The sequence below is a fragment of the Alligator mississippiensis genome, chromosome 6 (assembly GCF_030867095.1).
Source record: "Alligator mississippiensis isolate rAllMis1 chromosome 6, rAllMis1, whole genome shotgun sequence".
Taxonomy (NCBI): Eukaryota; Metazoa; Chordata; order Crocodylia; family Alligatoridae; genus Alligator; species Alligator mississippiensis.
Genome location: NC_081829.1, coordinates 72,591,461 through 72,609,658, shown reverse-complemented (window position 1 = coordinate 72,609,658; position 18,198 = coordinate 72,591,461). Strand labels below are relative to the sequence as shown.

Sequence of the window (18,198 nt, the reverse complement as noted above, 5' to 3'; positions counted from 1 at the left end):
TTTCTTAATAGATGTGCCCTTATCACTTTGTGTGTCTATTTAATACAACATACTCATCACTTTTATCTCTGGGTGCCTGTTTGCCTATAGAATTTCCTGATAGAATGGCTCCTTAATGGGATCTTTTGCAGATAGTGTGATATTTTTAGAAATTATTCTTATTTCCCTCCCCGTCACTCCCATTTCAATAGCCATTTAAAATCGTAAAAGAACACATACAAAAAAAAATCATGATTTTTTTTTTTTTTGTGCCATTGAGCTCAGGGTTAAACTGCTTTGTTTTTTAATTGGCTACAGAACACATTTGTAACCTTCATAATTTTTTAGACCATTGCCAGAATTTCCAAGAGTTTTTGTTTTAGAAAGAGGACTCTTCCCCTTATTTTCTTTGTCCTTAGATCTGAATCAGAGGACATAGCTCTTTCTCAGTGCTTACACTGAAGTTCTGAAAGCTGCTAAGTTCTAGTACAGAACAAATTGGAAGCAATTCTTCCATATCACTTAGTTGCCAGAAAATTACTCACACCTAAGGCAAATTGTCCTGGTCAGTTAAAGCATACATAGGTTGTACCTCCTGTACCTGCTAAATCAGGTATAATACATTGGTGATTACAGTGTGGAAATTGAGGTGATGCCAATCACATTAAGTGGGTTGAATAGTCATTTTAAAAGAAACAAAGAAGTGGGTAGCCCTGTTAGTGGTTAGCATCTGACAAGGTTGGCCTACAAAAGCTCTTGCATTTCTGAACCGGTTAGCATCTAGGCCTTTGACACACATTATTTTTGTGTTGCTCCCATGGTAACAACTGATTGAAACTGAAGACAGCTGAAGCTGCTGGTGATCCCAGGTTGCCTGCGAGCCCTTTAAAGTTCCCCACTTGCAGATATCCCAAGACCAGAGATGGCAGCAGTATTGGGGATGGAGGGGGCTGAGAACTGTGGAATAATGGGAAGCAGAGAGTTGTGAGATAGTGGGAAGGAGGCGGGGCATCTCTCAGGTCTGCTTGTATTTTAAATTTATGTCAAAAAGGTGAAGGAGTTGCTGTTTGAAACAGCAGCTTTTGTCCTGGATTGTCTGCCATTTTTGTAGCAGGTGAGCTTTTTTTTTTTTTGGCACAGCAAACTTCATGTGTGTGCAACCAGTTATATTTTGTTACATCAACTGTTTTAGTGCAATTGGACATCCTGCTCTACCTCCTGCCTTTTATGTCCATATAAACATTTAAGATAAAATTGAAATCTGCAGTGAAACTCCCATTGATTTAAATGGCCACATCTATATTGCTTCCATGGTGAGCCTGTGTCATGCTGTGTTGTGGGAGGCTGGGTTTGGGGCCCCTCTGCATCTAGGTGCCAACCAGGGTAGGACAAGCGAGCAGAATCCAGGTACAGGATGGGTCAGGAAACCAAAATCAGTCTGAGAGCTGGGTCTAAAATTAAGCCAAGTCAGGAAGCTGGGAGATCAGGTAGAGAGCAGAGTCGGAGAGCAGACTAGGTCAAAAAGTCAGAAGATCGAGTAAAAAGCAGAGTTGGAGAACAAGCTGGAGGGAACAGTGAAAATATCTGGGATCAGGTTGAGCCCTGTTGTCCAGACATTTTCTGCTCTGAGATAGCAGTTTATATGGGGAACTGGACGATAAGCTGACTTTAGCTACCACTCCAGTGCCAGTGAGTGAGTGGAGGGCTAGGCCTTGCTGGAGGCTTCAGGACAGCCTTGACCAACATGAATGATCAGCTGTGGGGTGGCAGACTGGGATGAGCAGCCTGACAGCCTGGGACTCCTGGCAGGACCTTGCTCTTTCACTCCTGATCCACAGATGCCCAAGCCTGCAATTAGGCAGAGTTAGATGGCTTAGGGCAGTGCGGGGGGGCTACCTTTTTGACAAGTGTTGCCTGTCCCCTACCTGATCTACCATGTGCCACATGCAGAGGCTGGTCATGAGGTTGGCCATTCTTGATTTAGGGGTTCTGATTGTATGGCCAAGCCATTCTCAGGCTCCAGGGTCTGCACTCCAGACCCCTCTAATCAGTTTGTTTGTCTAATTACCAGCCTTGCGTATGGGTAGAGGGGGAAGCAAGGTGGGGGGGAGATGGCTTGTTTCTTGGCGCCACTCCCAGGTTCATGAGGGAGGCAGTATAAATGTGGCCAATGGGAGCAGGATTTCCCCATTTCAAGATTTTGGTAAACGTTTAATCAATGGTACAAATAATTCCTTCACAAAAATACGGAATTAAACCCTTCCACATTGCCATTTATTAGCTCCCCCTCTTCATTCAGTATATGCTCTACACTTAACTTGGTCTTCTTACTTCTAACATATTTATAGAATGCTTACTACTAGCTGCATCTCACTGTGTGCCTTGACTTCTCTGATTTTTTTTTTTTTTTTTTTTGTCCCTATAAATCCATACCATACCTATACTCATCCTTAGTAATAAGGCCAGGTTTCCACTTTTTGTAAGATTCCTTTTTAAGATTTAAGCCATTGAAGATCTCATAGTTGAGCCAAGCAGGACTCTTGCTACAAACTTAATACTCATCTTTCTCATCAGGTTAGCTTGCTTTTTTGCCTTTAATACTGTTCCTTTAGAGTACAGTTAGCTCTTCTAGACTCTTCCCTCCCCTTCTTCCCCCTTTTACTTTTAGATCTGCTTCCCATGGGATTCTGCCTACCAATTTTCTGAGTCACTTTGAAGTCTGTTTTCTGAATTCCAAGATTTTTATCTTGGTATTCTTTCATTGGCATCATGATCTTTATCATTTTCATTGTCACCGTTTCCCAAGTTGCCCTCCACCCTCAGATTATCAACTAATTCCTCCCTATTAATAAGCATCAAATTGAGAAAGAACCTACCTGCTAGTTGGTTTCTTCACCATCTGAACCAAATAGTTGCCTCTAGCATCCACACATCCTGATCTTGTACAGTATTCTGTAGTAGATGCCCACCATGACATATTTTTCATAGGATCATAGAAAAATAGGGCTAAAAGAGATCTTGGAGGTCATCTAGTCTAGCCCCCATCATCCTTGTCATTTCTTTTTTTCACCTTAAATATTTACATGTTTTTTCTGGACCTCAAAGCAAACATGTAAACTTCTGGGACTGCCCAGAGACCAGTGCAGGAGTCAGATCCCCCTGCTGAAGAAGAGGGATAAGAAATACAAGGCAACAGATTCAGTGCTCAGGCAGCTGGCAGCTTGCCAGCCCCACTCTTAGTAACAGATGCACATTGCTGGGACCTATGGTTTTGTAGCTTTCACCCCCTTATGAAGATACTTCCTGTGCGTGATGAAATGGCACTGTAATGGTGGTGGTTCTGAGTACTTCTGCTAAATCAGGTATAATAAGTTCTGCTACTTGAGCATTTCATTTCTTTCCCAAGTTTCCTAATATGTATTAAGATGATGGATAAGAAAACTAACTGGTGTTGACCTAAGGTTAGAAAACTGGTCAGTTTCTAGCCACAATGGCAAGGTAAACGTATTCATCATTGACTGAGGAGAGGTTCCCTCTCTGTCTAAAATATTAAATTTGGAACCAAATAGAAACAACTCTCTTTCTATGATGTCTCACAAAGGCAATATGTTAAGTGGTTTAACTATAGCTATAATAATTTCTAAAAACAAATTTCGGTTGTTTATATTTAATTTAAAAAAAAAACAACCCTACCTTCTTTATATGGGCAGGGGGCTGCTATTAACGGGGAATGCAATACTTATGTACTATCTACTTGCTGTTTGTAATAATTGACTGCTAAATGAAGTTTAAGAAAGGATCCTGAAGCCTGCAATTAATTTTGAATGATTTCCATGGGAAAGAAGTGCTGCAAAATAATACTTTTCAAAGTTTCCTGGTATACATTAAGATAATGGATAAGGAAACTAATTTATGTTAATCCAGTGTTAGAAAACTGGCTACTATTCTTATGCAAACATGCAGAAATATGCTGAGAGCTACATCGCACATTTGAAGGCAGGTTGCAGTCAGGTTTTCTTTGAAAGTCCCGTTCATTCCATGCCTCTTTACAGCTTTGCTGTCTCTTACACGATGGATATTAGAGCTGTGTGAAATTTAGCTGGGTGTTTCATTTTGATGCTTTTTCAACTCATTTTGAGCTCGAAACAGTGAAATCGAAATGAAAGGCTTTGAAACAGCCTCAAAATGAAATGAGGGCAGTTGAAACGTTTCAAAAGTTTCAAAACATTTCAAGCTTCAAAGCTGGGCTTACTTGCAGCTAAAGAGAAACTAAGGAGAGGGAGGGGGAAGAGGGAGGAAGGACTGCTTTGATATTGACAGGTAGCTGGCCAGTGACAGTGATCCTCCCCTGAGGTCCCTTCCAATCCCAGTGCTGTTGGGGAGGGACAGGAAAACAACATAAAAAGTATTGTTTGAACTGAGCTTTCTTTGTGTCTTCACACTTACAAGTGACACAAGTTTTGCTCTGAACAGTTTGAGGTGCAATTTCCCAGAAACCCCTGCACCCAGGGCCATCCCTGGGAGGGGCAAATCAGGGCGAGTGCCCAGGCTCCACACTTTGGAGGGCCCTGCAGACCTGGGTGGAGTGGTGGCTCCGCATCCAGCCACTCGCTACCGCTTCCCCCCTCCCCCTGTTGCCGACACTCCTGCTGGTGATGGCAGCAGCAGCTTCTTTGGGTCCAGGATTGGAGCGGGGGCATGGGCTGATTTGCCCCAGGCCCCGTACCTTGCTCTGGTCACCTCTGCCTACACCTATCTCCTTGAAACTTGGCAGGCTTCATGGCCTCAACAGAGGCTACCATGCCTGTTGTTTTCACTCTGCTGCACCTTAACACACATGTGTGACATGAGTTGTGCTTGTCAGCACCTTGAGGTGCAGTTTCCCAGAAACCCATGCACCTACCTCCTTGAAACGTGACAGACTTTGTGGCCTCAGCAAGAGATACCATCCCTGCTGTTTTCATTCAAATCAGGTAAGAAATGACAAAGGTATAGGCATTTTTATGATTCCCCACTATAGCCTATGGGCGAAACATCAATACGCATCAAAACAGTGAAACAGTTTCAACAAAACAAAATGGAACAATGCTTCGAAACAACAAAACACTGTCCCTTCGAAATGATGAAATGGAAGTCAAAATGAAACGGTGCTGTTTCACACAGCCCTAATGGATATGCTTTTTCAACAGGTCTGTATTTATGGCACTGCTGCAGTTTTATGGATGGCAGCCAAGTGCAGTTTTCCACCTGATCACAAACTAGCGTTGCCAAGGAAACTAAAGAATCTTCTTCTGGATATGGCAAAAAAAAACCCTGAAGAAAGACCTTCCTTAGCTGATGCAATTAAGGTGACTTGATTAAGCAATTTTATATTAGCTTTTCAATCATGTACAGAGATGTAGTTAGTAAAAAATTAGAATAGGAAAATATTAATTTATTTTTATAATAGCCTGATAGCTCATTATATGATGATCAATCTTTTTTTTTTCTTTTCACGCTTTAATGGTGCCCTTGAGGATGAACAGCGTTTGTTTTAATCTATGTTGAAGTTTTAAACCAGAAAGTTGGAACAAGTTAAAAGAGTCTATAAATTAGATTTATTTTTAAGTAAAAGAATATATATATAGTACTGCTTCTTAGCAACTTATTTAACTTTCTTACCAATTCAAAATGATGTTTCATATTTTTAGACATCCAGTAGTTATCTGTGTGAAAGAGGGATAAACAGCAAAAAGGTTCTGGCTTTGTTGAGTAAATCTGTCTTTAAGGTAGGAGTATTCTTCCAATGTATTATAAGTTTTCTGATAATCTTTCTACCATATGTTCTAGTAAGATTTTTTGTGCTTGGCTAATGTAATTCTTTTATTCTCTCAATTTTGTTAAATCTTGCAAGTGGTTGTGTAGTATTACTCCTGTAGGAACTTCATTAACAAAAATACTTGGGCAGTACTAAGAAGAAATGTTTAATATTTCTTCCTAGAATGAAAAATAGATGTGAAAGTGTTGTTCTGTTTTTAGAATATTTTGCAGATTTTCTGTGCCTATTCTTAGCTATGTATTCTAGTAACTACATTAAAGTTCACTATATGTGTATAATTGACTTCCGAAGTCCTCAGGTCTTCACAGCAACGTTGGCACATTTGGCTTAGAGCACCACTTACCAGGAAGTTGGGTGTTCCATTTTAAGAGTAAGATTATGGAGATTTCTAATGTAGAAATCTAACATATGGTTTAGCAGTCATCAATTTGTCATACTTCTATTAAAATAGCATTTTTTTAAAAATGAACAGTAACAATTTGGAGCCAGTGGGTGCATCTACACATGCACATTTACTGTGCAGTAACTGAAATTACTGCGCAGTATGTGTGCACATCTACACTTGCACACCCGTACTGTGCAGTAAATACGGTGACTTACGCAGACTTGAGCATAAATTTGATACCTGCATCATGCAGGTATCAAATTTATGCCGAATAAGTTACTGCGCAGTGATGCACAGCACATATCGACCTTACTGCACAGTAACACTGTGTGTGTGGACTGACTTAGGACTAAGTATAGTTTAAAATCTGCATGTATAGACACCGGCCTATTCCTGCTATCGCGGAGCACCGAGGTGCCCTGCTCCTAAAGAGGGGAAACTGCTAGGGAAAGAGCCCTAGCAGTGAATAAGGAGCACAGATGTTGGTTGCCAGGGCAACTGGAGTCAGCAAGTGACCCACACCTGGCAGCGGTCAGCTGACTGTAAGGGGCAGGGCCTGGCCCTTATAAACCCTAGGGGCTGAGGCCAGAAGCAGTTCACTGCCAGCAGCCCAGGAGGAGGGAGCTCTCTGCCATGGAAGAGAGGAGAAGCGTAACTGAAGGAGTAGTGACTGACACGGCTGTGGAATGGAGTTTTTCCCGGTAGGCTGGAATGTTGTTAGGGCCAAGCGGCTTCAGTTTAAGTTATAGCCAAAGGGCTTGCATTTGTGGTGTTGTTTATCACCGGTGATTTGGGTGAGGCTATTAGGGGTTGGAGGAGGCCTCATAGGGGACTCGCACTAGGGTGGGGACCAGAGCACCAGTGAGGGCACAGCATTTGGGGTACATAGACCCCAGCCCCAGAGAGGGGCAGTTGAGAAGCCCCAGAGAAGGGGGTGTTGCTGAGAACCCCCAGTGCAGGTGTGGTGAGCCCGGGAGAAGGGGGTAGCATTGCGGTGAGCCCCGGAGAAGGGGGCAGCATTGCAGTGAGCCCCAGAGGAGGGCGGCACTACTGAGAAGGCCCTGAGAGAGGGCATGTAAAGAGAGAGAGAGAGAGACGGGACTGCGGAGAGTCCGAGCGCCAGAGAGGGCGCGGAGAGAGACGGGACTGTGGAGAGCCCGAGCGCCAGAGAGGGCGCGGAGACGGAAAGAGACAGAACAACATCCGTGACATCTGCAAGGCTTGGGGCGTGGTATTGACGTGGTAGGAGCCACGCATAGCCCATGAGGCTAGGGTGCCCCGAAGCACCCGTTTGCAGGACAAGACCCACGAGGGGTCCGGGAGTCCACGGGACCAGAGGTTACAGTGGACCGTGTCCAAGAAGACATAAGGGAGCCTCCCAAATATGATGTCATCAAAGACGTGCCGGGCAAGAATCTGAGGGTGCCCTTGGGCCAACTTGGCATGGAAAGGGGGCCTCGAGGAGATCATGGCCCTCCTGCAGGACCCTGCTGTGACACCTGCTTAGTACACAGTAGTAAGGTTTGTGTGACGAGACTCTGGAATAGACTCCCAGCAGGGTTAGTGTAGACACCTACCCTGGAGATCTTCAAAAGGAGACTGGATGCACACCTTGCTGGAGTTATTTGACCCCAGCAGTCTTTCCTGCCTAGAGCAGGGGGGCTGGACCTGATGATCTCACGAGTTCCCTTCCAGACCTAAACTTCTATGAATCTGTGAAATTACTGCTCAGTAAATTTAAGCCAGTGTAAATGCATGTGTAGACACAGCTAGTGAAAGGCAGTGAGTTATCAAATACAAAGAATCCAAATGCCCAGTATGTAGCGGAAATGTTTTTTTCATTTTATCATTTTGATCCATTTTTTACAAACTTTTAATCTTTCCCTCTTCTTCTCTGTACCAATACATGAAATATTTTGAGTACAAAGGAGTTAAAATGTGAAAGGATTTTCAATACTCTAAAACTAAACTAAGGCTCTCAAAGATCTGCTAGCTCAACACTAACATTGTTCTCTTGAGAACTTTAGCTTAATGGAAGAAGTATGTTTTTCTTATACAGCTTTTAGAAGTTATGCTGAAGTACTGTATCCGATTTTAGGTGTCTGTGTCGCATGCAGTACTCAGGGCTGATGAAAGGCATATGCAGTGCATGGGATCAGTCTGTAGGCCCAATCCAGCTCAGGGAAGGGAGCCATACTTCTCATCCAGCCCATAGGGTCTGATCAGTTTAATACCCCTGGACTGTATGGGTAAGGCACAGTGGTTAAAAACTCAGTACCATGTAGAGGGGACTGGGTTCCTTAAGTCCCAAGAGCCCTAGTAGTATTCAGTCCATTAAATGCAATGGAGAAGAAAGTTTACTGCACCTCTTGGAGCTCAGAAAAAGTACAGAGGGATGATTTGTCTCAGGCTTTCTGATGGTTTTGGGCATGCCCTGTGCAATTACCTTGCAAACCCAGTACACAAAAAAAATTTAAATAAATCTAAGACTCTACTATAATAATAACCTAATCTTTTTATCAGTGCTGGGTTGGGCAATGCCCTTGGCAAATAGCATAGAGAGAGAAGGTTTAGCATATTTTAAAATTCCTTTGACTCTGCAGCCATCCCGTCATCACCCAGAAACTCAGAGGGCCAGTGATTGTTTGGTGGTTTCCTTCTTTTACTCATCAAGAGAGCAGAAGACAGTACTGTGTGATTTAATATGAGATGTCACCAGGCATAAGCAGAAACAACAGTAGTTTTAAAACAATGCATAGGCTTGGATGTTGAAATATTTATGAATTGGGAATAAAAATCATCATTTCGCTAGGACTGATTGTCTGGATTTGATACAAATAGTGCTACTGACTCTTGTCCCATCTACTTTTACTTAACCCATGTGCAAGTGAGCTATTCCTTTGGAGATTTCAGGAATTCAAAATAATAAAGCATTACATTACAATGTTTTTGTACTAACTTGCTGAACACTGTTAAAGTAAAATAATTGCATTGTTTATTTAAATTGTGGACCTCACTTTTTGCTGGTAGGCTTTCAAGGAAGAAGTAAACTCTTTTCAAGAGTTTGTTCCTTTTGAGTTGAAAAATAAAAGAAACAGAATGGATACTTCAGAATCATTTCTAGGTAAGTAATCAGCTGCTTGTTAAATGGTTATTTTCTGTTTCAGTGTAGTGTAACTTCTGTTACTGAAAGAGACTTGTCCAAAAATGTTTTTTCTACTTTTAATCAAAACAGATTATTTACAATGTATTTATATTTGGCATGTATTGTTTATGTTTTACCTAATTCTATTTGTGTTTCCAGGATTTGTGCCTATTACCAGGGAAAGTAAGCTCATAGCAGTTAAAGGACCAGTGCCTTGTCAGATTTCTTTGAACAGTGAAACGACTACATTACCTGTTGCATTCACCTCTTCTGCAACTCACTTTAAGCCTATTATTTTGCAGCAAAATACAGATATAACAAAGTTAGTATATACTCAAGTTAAAATTGAAACTTCATTCATACCTTTTGACCTACCTGTCCTTACGAAATACTTTGTTTGTTTTCAGAGAGACACCTGCATCCACTTCTGAGGAACTTGAGAAGGAAGTAAAAGAAGAAATGCAGATAGACACCAACAAATCAGTATTTGTAGATGGTATTGGAAACAATGTTACGGAGGCTGCATTTGTTGCTGCTCTTCCTGAAATACCTGAGCCTGATTTAGAAATACTAAGCAGTTCATCCCAGATACTTTCAAAGAAGCAAAATCCAAACAACAATAGTACTTCCACCATTAAATTGCCATTACCATCTGGTTCCTCATGCAGTCTGCAAGAAAACAACACTTTATCTGCAGTTTCTTCAAGCTCCTTAGCTTGTTCTACACCATCTAACACTCCTTGTAAAAATAAATTTCTGGTCGAGCAGGGCTTTGAGACAAGAGTGTTAACACTTGTACCAGTGCATCTAGCAGTATCAGAACAAATACCAAATAAACCTCTTCAATCAAAAATTGCTTATGATTGCTATCATAGTTTGCCTGTGCTTCTTTCAAGTACTGTTGCACATTATAAAACTGACATAAACCTAGAAAAAAATTCCTCCCTTTATAAACCACAAAACTGTGAACCATCTAATTTACAGAACAAGCATGAAAAAATGAAAGCTAATATCAATGGTTTATCATTGCCTACAACTAATCAAATTATTGAAGCCAGCTGTCAAGAACATAAGGAATATAATACCAATGTAGAGAACAGTTCCTCTTTACCAGGACACATGTCATGTGCATCAGTGAATCAAAATTCAACTTGTCTCTTTGATGTAGAAGTTTTATCCCTGCAGAATAAGACAGAGAATACTTTATTACAGAAAGCAGTACATCTTATACAAGAAGAGTTTGCATTTGATGGTTATCTGGAGAATGGGGCTGAAGTTTTTGCTATGGGTATGTTTGTTTATCTTTATACATAATATCTTAGATAGTAAGATTAATCCTAAATAACTATATTTTATTTTTCTGAACAAGGTAACTATATTTTAACCTTAAAGGATCTTAAGTTTGAAATTTTCTGTGATGCAATCTCTGAGAAGTTTTGTGACCTGTATTGGGATGAAAAATTACTGGAGAATCTTTACAAGGCTGTACATGGAAAAACTACCCCACCCTTAAGGTAAGCATTCCTTCCTTTTTCTTCCTGCCTGAGATTTCATGTAACTTTTCTTCAGGGTACAAATTTCAGCTGCTTGTCTTAACTAGAAGCAGGAAAGAATAAATATCGTCTTTTTTCCCATGTGTATTTTTACTTCTTGCACACAGCAGAAGTAAGTCAGCATAAAATTGTCTTCAGTCTCTAAGACATTCATGGCTTTCCCATCAAATATTCAATTACTTCTCTAAGTCATTTTTCCATCCTATTCTCTGGCTTTTCCTGTTTATAGACCATGCCACTTTCTCTTCTCTTTTATGTATTTACATAATTGATCATGTGTCACAGGCCAGCTGGACACTGTGAGTGTCTCAATTTGGTTGCAGGCTGATTGGGTGCTGCAACTGTATCAGCCACTGGGCTGTTTGGTTCAAGTTTGAAGAGGCAGTGTTGGGAGTGATGCAAAGACAAGTTTCACTTATAACAGTAAAGATAAATTTTACTTATAGCAGCAAAATAGCAACAAAAATATGTTTAAGCAGCAAAATATGGTTTACACGTATAACAGTTAATAAAAAGGTTAAGCTAATAAACAGACAATAGAACATTAAAAATTAAAAAATTGGCAATGATAATAAAAACAGACAGACAAATTGACAAAGAATTCCCACGTGGTTGACAACTTATCGATAGTCCTTCAATGCCAGGTACATGTCAAGTTGATCCAGCAAAGTCAGGCATCCCCAATCAATGCTGTCAGAGGGAGCAGTGGGGAAGATCCCTCAGTTTTTCAGCCTGGGGCAGTTTCTCAGTCTGACTGACTGACCCTAGAAATGTAACCATTCCTCCCTTCCTTCTTCCCTTCCTCCCTATCATTGTTCCTTCTCCAGCTAAAACTGATTGATGAAGGCACCTGAATTCAAGGGCACTTATACATGTGATGAATATTTAGTCCTCAGGTTTTATTTTATTTTATGATGACTGTCATGTGTACAAATACCCTAAATGGCTTTGTTTTAAGTCTTTAAAGTCATTGGAACTTGAAGACCTACACAAGTGCTCTGATGACTAGCAGGGTACTTAATTAAATGCTTGAAGTTAAGCATGTGCTTAAAGGCTTTGAAGAAGATATTTCCTAACCTGAGCTTCTCTTCACCTCAGCCTTAACATACCTGCAGATTTTTTTAACATTTTGACCTGCTTTACCCAATTTACATAAATTGCCTTGAATAGCCTGTGGAAACATTGATATTCTTGTTTGAAAGATGCTGTACAATCAAATCTAAGCATAGTGTTCCTACTGTGTAATTTGAGCATTCTAGTTTATTTGTATTTTTTTATAATATGCAAGCTAAAAATTTCATTAAGTTACGTAATAAAATTACTTGGCTTTTCTTTTTTGTTCTAGCTATCTGTATACACACAGAATCAATGAAACATGTGGTTTAACTTTTCCTTAAAGTGTATATCCTTAATGTTCCCTTGGAGAGTCTATGAAGCAAGAAAATACAGTCTTGATAAATTCCCCACCCCTCCACCTCCTTTTAGTATTTCATCTCGCATCACATTTCTGTCTTAAATTGAATAATATCCTTGTTGGTTACAGCTTAAAAGAATGCCACATTTTGAAAACATCCTTATCAAGGGCAACTGCGTACTGTTTAACTTCAATATGACATGTGTTGCTTCCTTATTTTTGTGGCCCATGATAACAACCAGAAAGTCTGGATCTGGAAGCTTTGTACCTGTCATCTAGAAAATTGTCTCAGTAAGAGAAATTGTCTTTAAAAAAACTTCTGAAATATAATGGATTGGTCTATAATGCATACTGGCCTGATAACTCATTTGAGTTTGGATTTTATAAGGCCTTTAGATGCCTAAATCCTATTGCAAATTAGTAGGAATTGGACTCTAAATTCCTTTTAAATGCCTTTGAAAAATCCCAGCTTGAAATGTTGTGGAGGTATGCTGTACTCTGTTATTACAACAGGATTTTTGAGGTTTGTGAAGCGGTCATCTTCAAGGTAAGCTGTTGCAGCAATGTATAGCCTTTGAAAGGAGGAGAAGAAAGGGAAATATTATTGCCCATAACCAATATTAAAAAAAAAGGTCCAATTACTGGATTATACTGAAGAATAACCTCAGGATATCTTTCTAAGGTACTGTTTAGCCATCCAAACAAAGAGTATAATAATTTTAGAATTAATAACTTAGGCCCTCCTGCAAGTGATACTACATTAAAAAATATACTTTTCAAGAATGGAAATTTGCTATAGCTTATACTAAGTATTCTTAGTATGAACTATATACTTGTAACATGACTGCATATCTTAACTTGCTAGAATTTTCCTTTGGTGTGATAGCTCGAACATTATAACAGTCCTGATAACCTAACCTGTGCAATCTAGTCTCCATATATTCCTGGAATGTCCTTGTCACTTAGTACATCCTGTATCTGCCTGACAACTCTTCTAGCCATGCACTGGCCATACCTCAGCTGTTCAGTAGACAGCAAAATAGAAACTCTTCCTACTCAAAGTGCAGAGAGGTGCACATATGGCCTCATCTGCAAGTCCTAGTCACAGTATTCCAGTATAAACTGTTGAAGGAGGTGGGGGGAACTAAAATGGAGAAGCAGAATCAAAAAGCATAGGGTGGGTAAAAATGAATGTGCAGCAGCTGCCTTTGTACCCTGATGATCAGCCTGGACTAAAGCATTTTGGAGGAGGAAAGAAACTTTGGAAAAGAGAGCAAAGGGTACAGTTGAATGGGGTGGGCAGGGAAGAGAGATATAAAAGAACAGAACATAAAGAGAAGGCAACTGTGGCAGGGCATTGTTGCCACTTTAAGGGCCAGAGCAGGCAGCAGCCAGGTGCTTGATTGCAGTGGCCATTTTGCAAGCAAGCTATAAATAGGGTGAATCAGCTGTTTGCTGCTAGCAGCCGTGAGAGAGACACCAGTCAGCCGAGCTGAGGCTCAGGAACACCTTGGAGGTCTATGGGTTGGGGCTATGGGGATGGAGGAGGCTCCAGGTCCTGGGCATGACCCAAAACTGCACCTTGCCAGGAGGTCTGGTGGGAGTGCCAGTGGCGTGGCAGCCCTGTGAAATGCCAGGGCCACAAACCTCCCTGATAAAAGGCAGGTCGGGGATGGCTAATAACCTCCAGCTCCTGCACAGTCCTAGCTGGGTAATGTCCAGACCCTGTGAGAGCTTAGAAAGGCCTGTTGCCAGCGGAGTTGTGAGGGTAAAAGGAGGCAAAATTCTTAGACTTGTCCCGAAGGACCTTGACTGGTCCATGCTGGGGCCACGACCCAGAGAGGGATCAGAAGGGCCGGGGGCCCACCACAAGGGATGCCCACAGAGCAAAGAGGCTCAGGATCCCGACTGGCCTGAGATGGGGCCAGTGCCTAAGGGGGAGCCAGAGGTCCCTAGAGGGGAGACCGCAGCTAATGGGGTGAAGGGTACAGCTAAGCTTAGCTGCCTGAGATGCTATCTGTGAGGCTTGGGCCACAGTGTAGGGACAGAGTGGAGCTGCAGATATTCCCCTTAATGTCAGGGTTCAGAATGGGCAGCCTCCCACCTGAGTAACATAATTTATCATCGAGGCATGGCAGATGAGAGAGGCAGGCAGTTAGCCCAGAGACAGGTGGGCAGGCCGACATCAAACCAGCCCTGGGAAGTGCCCCCTGTTTCAGCAACCTATATAGAAATAGAATCATATCTACAGGGTACAAGGTAAATACCGTGAAGGATGATAGGCAAATGTCTTTTCAGCATTGGTTAGGTTGTCTTCATCTAAAAGTTAGATTTACTCTAATTGAGGTATGGCTTGATGTCAGGCTGCTGTCTGAAGCTTTATCCTATCATAGCCTGGCTGCCTGGAGACAGTCTGCAATCTAATGATGTGTCTTATTTTAAATACATTTTCATGGTTTTGGTAGGGTTTTGATCAACTTTATACAGTATAAGTGATAGTCAAAGAATTGCACCTTATCCAGTGAATTTTGACATCAATAAAGCCTTTGAAGACTTTTCTTAAAAGTAGCAAAGCCTAATATATGCAGAAGTATATTTCATTCAAGAAAAATGTGAAGAAGTCCTAGCATATAAAATGTTATGATCTATAAAATTTCTATTTTCTTTAAATACATTTTTAAGTTTATGAAGTGTTAATTGCTCTCCATCTGCTTGTATTTTCAGCACAACTGAAACAGATTATTCAAAATGTGGCCACATGTTCCAGCACTTGAAGACAGACAGTTTTTTGGCTAGTAGCAGACAGACAAAGGGTGAGACAAGACCTCATGTTAGTATATACTTGTGTGAGCTGGAAATCCACCAAGAGCTAGAGCTTAAGGGGGTTGGTGTTTATATTATGCCTGCAAGACAACATTTACCTTTGAGGTTGTGACAATGCATCTGAAAATTTACTCTGTATGTCACCACCCTGAAGGGTTGTCATCCGTTATCAAGCCTGGATCAGACCAAATGTCATTTTTTGCCGTGCCAAGTTATTATCGTTACTTACTGAGGCATTATGTGAATGTTGAAAAACTCTTGAAATGCTAACTGCCATATGTGCTTTTTTGTATTCTCTTCTTTTTTTAATAAGTGTTCTGGGGGTTGCTTTGATGGGAAGAGAATCTCGTGTAAGTTACAACAATCTTACTAATCAGCTCAGCATATCACATTTAGTTCCAGTGAGAGCCAAGCACATTAGTAAATGCTTGTAATTCCTTATGGGCTACTGTAGCAATTGAGGATTAGCTGAGAGGTGAACTAATGCTGATTCTTCTTTAATATATCTGATCCTGTTATTACCTTGTCTGCTCAGTATGGCCTAACAGAGTTAAAGGAGTTGTTCTGGATAATAAAATAAGTGACCTAGCAAGGAAACTTTCAATTAAAAGTAAATATATTTCTTTCAAAGCTTAGGGCTGAAGGGATTGTACTTAATTCTTAAACAGTATGCTGTAATCTGCCAGAGTTAAGTGACCATTTTAATACTTGTGATAAAGAACGGTATTAATGAATCAACAAATAGGATTATGGGAAGAGATCTCCTAGGTTATCTAGCCAAGTTGCCTACTATCACAAGCAACCACATCACGTAAATCCTATCTATAAACCTTTCAAGCTGAATTTAAAAGTTGTGTTTGCCCCGTTAATTCTATTGAATAGAATTAATGAATACAGTCAAAGATATTAACATGATGCAATCATCATTTAACTTTAAACATTTATACAAAGTTTGGAGGTCTAAATATAGAGACTTCTAGCTCCTTTACTACGACAGACAGCAGAAAATGCATACAGTAGTTGCCCAAATCCAAGATGACTTTGAATTTAAAATGACCTTCCTTCCCCACTCAGTCTCAGAGCCAGAGTTGCAGTGGCCACCTGTCCATCCCCTACCACATGGCACTCGAATCCAAGACAAGTTTTTTCCTTAAATGGGTGAGGAGGGGCTCATCTTACATTTGAGTAAATACAGTACTCTAAAGTTGGAAATTTGACTAAGATGCACAAAAGAAAAAGAAACAAGATGTAGCGTGTTTTTGGTACTGAAACCAAGTGATTATAGGTAGAACAAACCTGATCAAATTTATAACTAAATCCCTTTGGAGATAAAATGTCCATTAAAATGTTGTCAAAGCAACCCTTTCCATGTTGTGCATGATAGTCACTTTCCCTGTCTTTGACATGTCAGACAGATACTAAAGAGGAAAAAAGGATAGAGAAAAGTTTGCTCATTAATCTCAGATTATAAAGTGGCTGATCCATCACGCATGGGTGCCCCAGGCCAGTAGGTTAGTCATACTGATTGTCATTACTGGAATCTGGCTTTTTTTCTGGTCTGAGGCATCATTTAGCTAGTCTGGTCAGGTGCCTTTCATTAACTGATCTTTAAGTTGCAAAAAGTTACTTCTTCCCATTCTGCTTCTGCTAAGTAGCAAGTTGATCTAAAGATGAAGTGAAAAGTCTGAGACACAAAGATCAGAGGAAGGAAGGAAGATAAGGGAAAAAAAGATCAGGGTCACACATGTCTTCATGTTGGCGCATTAGGGATTGTTATACATGCAACTCAGCTCAGGGTATCATGATATTATAGTTCTTCTGAAGTGAACAGATAAAGTACAGAGGCCCTGGAGTGAAGCAGAGTGGTCAATTACCTTCCTTTGATAATTCTTCTTTTAGTCTCCTTCTCTAAGGATTCCAAAGAGGGGTGATGCACTGAGTAGTCCATGTCCATCTTTTTTATTCATTCATTCACTAAGTTTCAGTATGCCCATACTGGTTCATTAACTTCTGGTCCCACACTTCTCCTGAATTATAATCCACAGTCCATGATTATATCCAGGGGCCTTTTTGTTTGGACTAGTTTGTCCTTTGTCTTTTTCTTGCACCTTTTCCCATCAATATTTATTGTTAAAGGTGCCTACTTATAAAATATTTCAGTCAGTCATTTTCCAATAATTGAACTCAAAATTGAGGAAGGCTCAGTTACCATACCAAAGACTTCTAATTTCCAGCCTAATCTTTCTCATGGCCAGTTTGTACCCATTTTTCCTTGAACTTAAAATGGGCAAATGGGTCTTCTCCCTCCTTGGTCTCTACCCTTTTTGATATAGATGGGAATCATAGCCTCTCTTAGCTTTTGTTTTGCTAGGCTAAGCAAACCAGGCTCTCTCAGTTTCCTGTTGCATGAGTTTCTCCTAGATGCCCACTGATGCATCAGTCCGTAATGTATTGGCACCGATAAAAAGAAAATTGATGTTATCAGCTGCAGTAATTGGCTTTTTTTGGCTGATGTGGCTGATAATGTCACCAATAAATAATGCATGCATGCAGGTACCTGACCAGACTAGCTGCAGCATGCCCGTGGCCAGGAGTGCAACCCGGCAGCTTGGAGAGCTGCATCCAGCTGGTAAGTTTGGGCAGGGAGAAGGGGGAAGGGGCATGGGTGGGGCATATCAAAGCCCCCATAGTGACTAGGAATGTGGCTGGGTTAGGGGCAGGCACTGCACAAGCAGAGCAGGGTGCAGGACAGAGCTGTGACCTGTAAGTCCAGGAGATGTGGTGGGGTGGCTCCTGCTGCTGCGTGCACCCCCAGGGGCGGCATGGGGGGCAAGTGTGTCCCCCCCCGGGTCTGTGTGCCAGGTGAGGGTGACGCTGGGAGGGGGAACTGCAGGGGGGCTGCAGCCACGTTGTAGCCCCCAGTCCCAGCACCACCATAGCCACCCACCCCAAGCACAGGCCTGGCCCAGCTCTTCTGCCGGGAAGAGCCTGGTGCTGCCCTCAGCCCCAAGCAGGCAGCCCACCCTCACCCCACGCATAGATCTGGGGGGCACATGCCCTGCGTGACTTCCCTGGAGATGC

General features: G+C 41.4%; 1 protein-coding gene across 3 annotated transcripts in view; it reads left to right on the top strand.

Moving 5' to 3' along the window:
* Nucleotides 1-18,198, top strand: part of KNDC1 (kinase non-catalytic C-lobe domain containing 1) — a 137,463-nt gene that overhangs the window by 81,912 nt on the left and 37,353 nt on the right. For all 3 annotated transcript variants that reach the window (XR_002089353.2, XM_019484195.2, XM_019484196.2), the window contains 7 exons: nt 5,169-5,327; nt 5,670-5,747; nt 9,213-9,306; nt 9,487-9,649; nt 9,735-10,615; nt 10,697-10,841; nt 15,019-15,107. Coding sequence is in view for 2 of the 3 variants with exons in the window: in XM_019484195.2 (XP_019339740.1) it covers nt 5,169-5,327; nt 5,670-5,747; nt 9,213-9,306; nt 9,487-9,649; nt 9,735-10,615; nt 10,697-10,841; nt 15,019-15,107 (1,609 nt within the window). In the remaining variant the exon portion in view is untranslated. The remainder of the gene's footprint in view (nt 1-5,168; nt 5,328-5,669; nt 5,748-9,212; nt 9,307-9,486; nt 9,650-9,734; nt 10,616-10,696; nt 10,842-15,018; nt 15,108-18,198) is intronic.